The sequence below is a fragment of the Cervus elaphus genome, chromosome 5 (genome assembly GCF_910594005.1).
Source record: "Cervus elaphus chromosome 5, mCerEla1.1, whole genome shotgun sequence".
Lineage (NCBI taxonomy): Eukaryota > Metazoa > Chordata > Mammalia > Artiodactyla > Cervidae > Cervus > Cervus elaphus.
In genome coordinates, this window is record NC_057819.1 from 37,860,869 (window position 1) to 37,869,039 (window position 8,171).

The 8,171-nt window shown below is 41.3% G+C and overlaps 1 protein-coding gene across 1 annotated transcript; it reads left to right on the top strand.

The window, feature by feature from the left end:
* The first annotated feature begins 2,156 nt into the window (after positions 1 to 2,156).
* On the top strand, positions 2,157 to 7,640 carry LOC122693149. Its single transcript, XM_043900738.1, has 3 exons — positions 2,157 to 2,784; positions 3,781 to 3,920; positions 7,614 to 7,640. Exons 1-3 carry the CDS (start codon positions 2,157 to 2,159, stop codon positions 7,638 to 7,640), a joined length of 795 nt encoding a protein of 264 aa, XP_043756673.1.
* The last annotated feature ends 531 nt before the right edge of the window (positions 7,641 to 8,171 follow it).

Here is an 8,171-nt window from a genome sequence, read left to right on the forward strand (position 1 = left end):
TTTGTCTGATCCATCTCCTTAGATTCTTATTTCTCCACTTGCTAAACTGTCTGTTTAGCACTATGGCTCTGTGCATTGGTATCATCACTTGTTTGATCAGTTCATTTTCCCCTGAATAATATCAATAATAATTTAGGTGAAAAAAAAGCAAAATTAGCTTGCTACTTTTAAACTCAACTCCTGTGATTCTGTACATAAATAAATCTACACTATTATTTTGAGGAATCATGCTGTGGGAGATTGAGTTCAACTCCTATTCAGTATGTTCAATCTTTCTATTGTTTCTGTCACAGACGTTTGGAAATGGAAAAAAAAAAAAGAATGATTTGAAATAGTTTCACTTGAACTTAGGAAGTGTAAATCACTCAAAATCCTACCCTTTGTGGCATAGTAACAGCAAAGTCTCTGAAGGATTATGAGAAAAGGGTGGGAATTTCTGGACACTAGGGAAGGCATTTGTACTTGAGGAAGAAAAACTATGTTTTATTCCTAACTACCCTATGAGAGGTTTTGTGTAGCCCCAAGATGGCTTAGGTATACTGTAGTTTGCCCAGAAATTGCCCTATTGCTCTTACTCCACAAGTACATGCCAGGGCAGGGATTTCCATTTTCAATTCCAACCCCACAAAGACATAATAAACATGCTAACAGCACAGACAGCTGTTTCTTTGGCTTAAGGATTTGTGCATTACTGTGGTTTGTGAGTTTATCAACCTGAGTTTTTATGTAACAAAAACATATTAACTAATTTGATATTGTTTCTGTTTAATTTTCATATTCAAATATAGCTATGGTTAAAATAATATTTGGTAGAGAGTGTAAGTAAGGTAAGTTACACTTCTACTTGAGCTCTTCCTAAACGGGAAGCCCTAGGGTGTAGTGTAGGTGTGTTTTCAGGATGTAGGAAAGAGAAGTAAAATAACACAGTGGTTGCTCTAAGCGACTGATTTTATATTTGTGTGAAAGTAAACTGAAGGAAATTATGAAATTCCTTTCCCAGGAGATCTTTCATAGTATCCTGGGTTGCATCTGCTGAGATCTTTATGACAAATTCTGCCTCCAGGCAGGGTAATGGATTTTGAAGATCTTTCATGGAATTGTATACCCCCAAGGGTATGTGAAATTGAGTTCAGAAATTGAAAGAAACCAGGGTTCAGAAAGTCTATTCTCTTCAAGTAAGTTGGGTCTCTGACCTTGGATTTTGTTTTTTTCATCTGTAAAGCTATTGGTGCTAGAACAGATCAGTGATTTTTTACTATTTTTTGGTGTATAATACAACCCTGTGTGTTGGGGGCAGGGGTGGGTTATGGATTTTCTGAAGGCTGTCCATTTATTCTCTGGGGTCCATGGATCTTATGTTAAACTCTAGAATTAACGATTTCTGAGCTACCATAGAGAATTTTGATTTCTCTATTTTAAATGCATTAAGAGTATTAAAAACAAATAGGAGACATCTGTTCTTAGAACGTGACAATGTTGTGTGGAAGACAGTGAACACATATAGAAAAGACCTAGTTAAGCTTCCACGTTGGTGGGCATATCATGGGACATAATACACACCGCACACAGGAGAACACAGAGAATAGAGAAACAGAGTCAGAAAGAGGAAAGCAATGCAAGCAGATTCAAGTCAAGAAAAAATTCTGTTTTTGGTAGAGGTAAGGAAGAACAGGAAAGTGAACAGTCACAAACTCAGAAGCACCGTGAGAAATGTCAGGCACATTTTTTTCCTTCTGTAACTTAACTGTATTGAACCTTCCCTTTAAAGTCATCTAGTTTAAAAAAGTGTTGAATTAAAACAGAAAGAAGAACACGAGACCCTGTAACACTCAAAGACTCAGACAGACAGGAGGGAGGACAGGCATTGGTCAGGGACTTACATGTCAGGTGATCTCCACCTTGGATACGAGGCTATCATGGCTTTTGGGCCACTCACCGTTTTCTCTATTCTTCTGCTTAGTTGTCTTCTCCAGCCAGATGCACATCAGCTCCTTCTCCAGGATGGCCTGAAAGACCAAGGCCTCCACTCGGGCCAAGCTCTGGACCCGGGTCATCTCCTCCTTTGACACCTTGAGTTTCTCTTTTGGGGTCTTCAGCGCTTGATACCTTTTCAATTCATAAAATGAAATTCTCAACACTTGTCTTCAGCGAGTCTCATGCATGCACTAGCCTTTGATCACCGCATTCTATTTCTCAAACAGCTTGAGGAGGTCAGAGAAAGATTCTCTCGTGGAGTTCAGGCCTCTTTCAGGACCGTCTACATCTCAGCTTTGCTGGGTTTTCTCACTGCCTGGTGCGTGATCCGCTTGAACCCCGCCATGATCTTCCCCGCCTCCAGGTCCTCCATGCGGCAAAGGACATGCGGGACCAGTTGGGGCTCCAAGGAGGTCAAGTTCCAGCCCGCGACTGCAGGAGGCCCTTGTAAGGAAGATGCCTCTGGATCTCGCGAGAGGTGGGTTTCGGCGCCAGCTGGGCGATCTCTCATGGCTGCTCTTCAGGAGTGGTCAAGCTGGAGGTATAAGGACAGTTTCCTCAGGTTAATTCTTAAACGAGGGAGACACAAACTGCTCCAGAAAGTCCAGGTTGGCCGGAACCCGGCATTCGGCTGGGTCTTGGAGGTGCTCCTGGGTCAAGCGGGGCATATCATATGTGACTGCGGTGAGAGCAGGCGCAGCCCACGCACTCGGTTTCCCTGCTCGCCCGCCGCCCCTGCGATGCAGAATGTGGTCTTACCACCGAGTCATGTCCGTCCGCTGAGGCTAAGCCAGAGCCACTTCCTCACAGGTGAGTCTCTGAGGCCACAGGCCCAGAGTTTTGTTCCTCCGCCACGGCCAGGCCGCCCCTCTTTGGGGGCCCGGCTGCTCTGCCACCTTCGAATGGGTTGGTTTGGGTCGTCCAGCGTGTCCCAGTCCAGTTTGTCGGCCCTTGGAAAAGGGTCCCGGAAGTTTCATCTGCCTCCTGGGGTCTTTTCTGGCCTCGCCTTCTGGCGTTGGGTCTCTTCCTCGGCTGCCTTGGTCTGGGTGGCTTCATCAGAGGAGTCAAATTCTGGGCTGATGGGCCCACTGCTTAAACCATCGGCCGGTTGGCCATTGGCCGCTTCTTGCTGGGGACTTGGGGACCCGGCCCCTCCAGGGTTCAGAGGGTAGGCGGGGGCTGTGTTCTCAGGACCGGAAGTGACCTGGGGCTGGCCAGGCGCGTCGTCAGGGAGCCCATCTCCACCAGGCATGTTTTGATCAAAAAGTGGGAAGTTCTTTTCTCTTCTAAATAAGAAAGAGAATACGTTCTTGAATTTCCTTGAAGATCCAACCGAGGGATTTAATTTAATTGCTTGACGGTAAAGTACAGCTATTAGCTGCAAGGTAAATTGCAAGGAGGTGGTGATAGGAAATACTTTTGGAGAAAATTCTGTACAGGCAGGAAAAAAATGAGGATAACATACTATGTAGAACGCTCCTTTAATGGTCAAGGGAAAAGGTAATAATGACATACTGAACAGTGATTATGCCTGCAGAACTAGGGAAAGAAAAAAAAACCTGATCAAAGAATATTATTGCAAATAATAGGAGAAATATGGTAATGCATAAGAGAAAAATGAAAAGGTACAAACTAAGGTAAGCCCAATAAACCCATAATTCACCATTGTGGCAAAAGCCTTGAAGGTGATGAGGACTTTAGGTCCAGTCTAGCCTCAGCTTTTAAAGTACATGCTTACTCATTAAGCCGTGTCCAACTCTGCTACTGTAACCTGCCAGGCTCCTCTGTTCATGGGATTTTTTTCAGGCAAGAACCTTGGAGTGGGTTGCCACTTCCTCCTCCAGGGGATATTCTCAACAGAGGGATCAGACCGGCCTCTCCTGTACCGCCTGTGCTGCAGGCGGATTCTTAACCCGTTGAGCCATCCTGAAACCCTTTATAAAGTGGTGAGTTCTGGAGTATTGATGTGTTAAGGGGCCATTCCAGTAGTGAATTCTTGCAACAACTGTCACAGAAGTGAGACATCTCTGATTCAAGACAGATTCAAAAAATGTATGTCTATCAGAAAACTGATTTTTTTTTTAAACTTCATGAGTGTTCTGACATGTTCATTTAGAATTTATTTTAGAGTTTAAATTTTTGTTCTGTAAAATAGATATTGTTTTCCTAGAATTGAAGGCTGATCATTTAGTCAGCAACTAGTTCCTTCTGAACAGATAAATACACTCATTGCAAGAGAAATTCCTTCAATTTATAATGTTTCGTAAAATGAAAATAAATTAAGCTTTCTGTCTTTAGTAAAAGCATTAAGGTACAAGTTACTAGGAGAAACTTTACCAGTTCTTAAAGTGAGAGAGTTAACTTTCCATATTGAATTTTTTCCCACATCAGTTGTGAACTGGGACATATTTTGCCGTATGATAGTTACGTCTAGTTTCTACTTGAATATAGTTTTGGAACCAAGAACACCCTTCAGGCAATAGTATTTCTGTTCAAACCTGTGTTGAAAATATCCACATAATATGAATATATAAAACAAAATATCAGTGTCTTTCAAAAACTAATTTCTCAGTGTCTTAAGGATAGTCTTTAGCACATTCTTGAATGGTTAGTGGTTGGTAGAGAGACTACATGGGATAAATATACTCCAATGGGTAGAATACCCTACATGTTCTAGGTTTTTTTTTCCTTACACTATTCCAAAGAATTTTTGATATCGCCATTCATTGTAGTTAAGATCAATATTGAGTCCAGGTTTTATCAAAAACAGTCAGGCAAATAAATTGGAACCACTCAACTGCTTGAGTTTGCATATTGAATTCAGACTCTCTAGTAAATGCATATGTGTATTGATAAACTCAACTCAGTTTGAGATTATGTTATTCCCTATTTGGTTTAGTTCCCTGATAATCTATTCCCATGTGCATCCTCCAGATTATATACATACATACATACGTACATATATATGTATATATATATGAAATTACAAAATTTGGCAGTTATTTTTGGATATATAAACCCTCTGTTCTCAAGTTTGACTATGTAATTGGCCCTCAAGGCATTCTGGAAATGATGGGCATGGGTATTTTATGTTGGCTAGAGATGGTGGTGGGAGTTTCTGTGTAAATTTGGTACCAAATTTCAGTGGGGAGACCAGAATCCCAGAGTGTCAGAGGCTGACTATTGGGGCAGAGACTTTAGTTACTGAGGTAAGGGGGGAAGTGTATCTTGATAGGCTCCATGACTGGATGATAATACAAATCTCTGACCTTGAGAGAGATTTGGTGATGATACCCCATCATCCGGTTTCTAAGTCCACATCAATAAGTAGCCCTCTAAAATCTAACTAACCTGTGTAAACACAAATATAGGCTTCTCTTCCCTTTTTCATATCTTTCCTCAAATGTTACCTTTTCTCTGAAGCCATCCAGCCATCCTATTTCATGTTGCATACCCCTACCCATATCTTTATATTCTTCAAAGTGCATGTTGTATCCATCTCCCTTAATATAACAGAGCTCTTGGAAGCAGGGAAGTTGACTACTCCTGAGAATGGACATAAAGCAGGCCCAGTTTTAGTGAGGTACTCTTTAAGGACACACAATTTAGGGGACACTAAAAAACTCAGTCATCAAGGTAGAAAATATTTTAATGTAAAAATTAAAAAAGCATCATTAATGCAAAGTAACCCATGGTGAATAAAGTATCCTACCTTAAAGAAAGACAGGAGTCATAATAATATCATATTGAGCATATTAGAAACTGAGGCAAAAGGGAAAAAACAGAAATACTGATCCAGTGGTGTGGACTTTTTACAGTTAAGTGTGAGTTGCCGCACCTTATCCCCGTACCATTAAGAAAGAAGCAATGTTTGGATAACATCTTTAGATTTTGGAGGAGACATATAACTCTTTTGGGTGAATTTCTCTGACTTATTTACTGGATTGTTGCCAAAGCTACCAACTTTCAGTCAAGCTCAGCATGAGAGAGGTTTTCCTACCTGGATCTAGCTGTTCATGCTTCTCATGTCTTGGGGAATTGGTATTACTATCATGTCTGTGGCAGAAAAGGATCTCCATGGAGTTGGCAACAAACCCTGAGAGACCGTTAGATTTTGGAGCAAAGCCACTAATTTGTTGTCGAATAATTATTCTCTCTTTCTATCCGTGAATTTTGGCAATGTGTATCTCTCAGTTTAGAGATGTCAGTGTGGTCCACAGGCTTTCCCAGCCTTTTGTGCAGCTAGAATGTCTGCATGTGAATGAGGATCTGTCAACCAGATATTCTTACCCCAGATTTTGATTTAGGATCAAATGACTGAAAGGTGTAGATGCCACATACAGTTCATTTTGCCGTGGGAAGAGGGGAGCCTTTAATTTCCAGGGTCAATAGAAGTAGCTAAAGTTCTAATGACAGGGTGTGCTCACTGATGGCGGTAGAGGCTGCCTCACTGAACCTGCACTGTGGTATTGGGGTTTGCACAGCCTCCAAACCTAATTATCTGGCCTTTCTAGAAGTTGTGTGAGCTATCCAATGCACTTTAATTTCTTTTCAGATTAAATTATTAAAAGATGGTTTCTGTTACGATTCCAAGTTTTGGTTTATATACTAATATATGAATCCTGCCAAATGATGAAAAAATTCCAGTTTTAACCTTTAGAAGTTTGGTCTGTTAAGAGAAAATATGTTTTTTCTTTAACTAATGCCTGGAAACTTATGCATTTCTTATTTTCCTTCTTACTGTATGTAGTGACTTGCACATGTAGTGTGAATTACATACATACTGCTGGCTGAAATGAACAGCAGTTTGACTCAAATCATCAAATAAATCGCCTATTTTATTATATCCTAGATTCTTAACTTACCATCCATTCTATATAAACAAATAAGGAGTGGGGGTATTTGAGGAATATTAGAGTGGGTAGCCATCTTTATAGCACTGAGAAAGTAACCTGAGGCAGGTGGTATGTATTAAATAAGGGAAATACATTTCCCTTGGAGAAACAGACTATATTTTCAAGTGTGGTCTAGAATCTAGGATACCTCTTGAAGCAATAACTGAAGCTCTGCAGAATTGAGCCTCTTTGAGACGTTCACTGACACCCATGGTTCACTACAGTTCACCAGGTGTGAGAAAGATTTGCAGGCACCTGGGATGAATGAGGCCAAATGTCTCTGCTTAGTCACAGACACCCTTTCCTTCTCCCCATCTCAAGGAGATCTCTGTGATCTTTCTCTATGACTAAATCTGCCTGGCCTGGCTTTCCAAAGATGGTGTGATTTAAAGGGATAGATGCCAAGAAGAATAAAGGATGCTGGCAGGGATTTTGGAGCCAAAGGCAAGGTCTTTAATGCTGAATGAATCTGTGTGTCTGCTGCCTCAGTGACATAGGCATTTTGCAGTGAGAGAGGACGTCGTTTGGGGTGTATCCTACAAACCTTAGTGAAGACAGACTATGTTGCTTTCTGTTTGTTCCTTTATATTCAGCTACAAGTTTCAATAGCAACACAACTTCAGAGGCTGTAAAAACTGGTTAGTGAAGCTGATCAGGTGTGCTGAGGGAAACAAAAGCACAAACTAGTCAATAGAGAGCTTCATGCGGCTTATAAATGTGTCTCTCCTTCCTGTTCTTTTCCAGGGGATGAAAAACCATCGTGCCATGTAACTAGTACCAGAGGTGAGTGTCTTTCTTTCCTCCCTGGACAAGAAGAAACTGAAGTTCTGTTAATGCAACAAATAATTTAACATACTTTGAGTTTTAGAGGAGTAGGATCTATCCCCCAACAAGAAAGATTTATAGCCAGCAGTTTCAAGAGCAAACTGATAACTATGAGGATAAAACAAGTGGCACATTCCTGGGTGTGGCAAGCACCCATGTAAATGCATGCTTTTTAGAAATTCAACCCCAAAAGTAATAGGCCTGGGAGTGACTCTCACCTGCCTCAGACACAAAAGGCATTTTCCTTCCACCTATAAATGGCAACTTCGGTCAGCAGTGATTGCTTTTGGTGATGTTTCTACAATCACCAGTCTGAGCCACCTACATCTCTTGAATGACATCAGGTCAACAGCATACAGGATAATCATTGGAATTCATAGCTGGCCTCAGAGCTGGGTGATCTCTTTCTGCATCCTCTTATCCTTGCCAAAGCAATCAAGTTAGTTCTGTTAACAGCCTGCCAAATCAGCCAGCCTA

Coding starts and splice junctions, on each gene's coding strand:
- LOC122693149 (XM_043900738.1), top strand. CDS start 2,157: ATGCATGCACTAGCCTTTGATCACCGCATTCTATTTCTCAAACAGCTT. Junction 2,785..3,780: donor CCAGAGCCACTTCCTCACAG/GTGAGTCTCTGA, acceptor GATTTTTTTCAG/GCAAGAACCTTGGAGTGGGT. Junction 3,921..7,613: donor CTGAAACCCTTTATAAAGTG/GTGAGTTCTGGA, acceptor GTTCTTTTCCAG/GGGATGAAAAACCATCGTGC.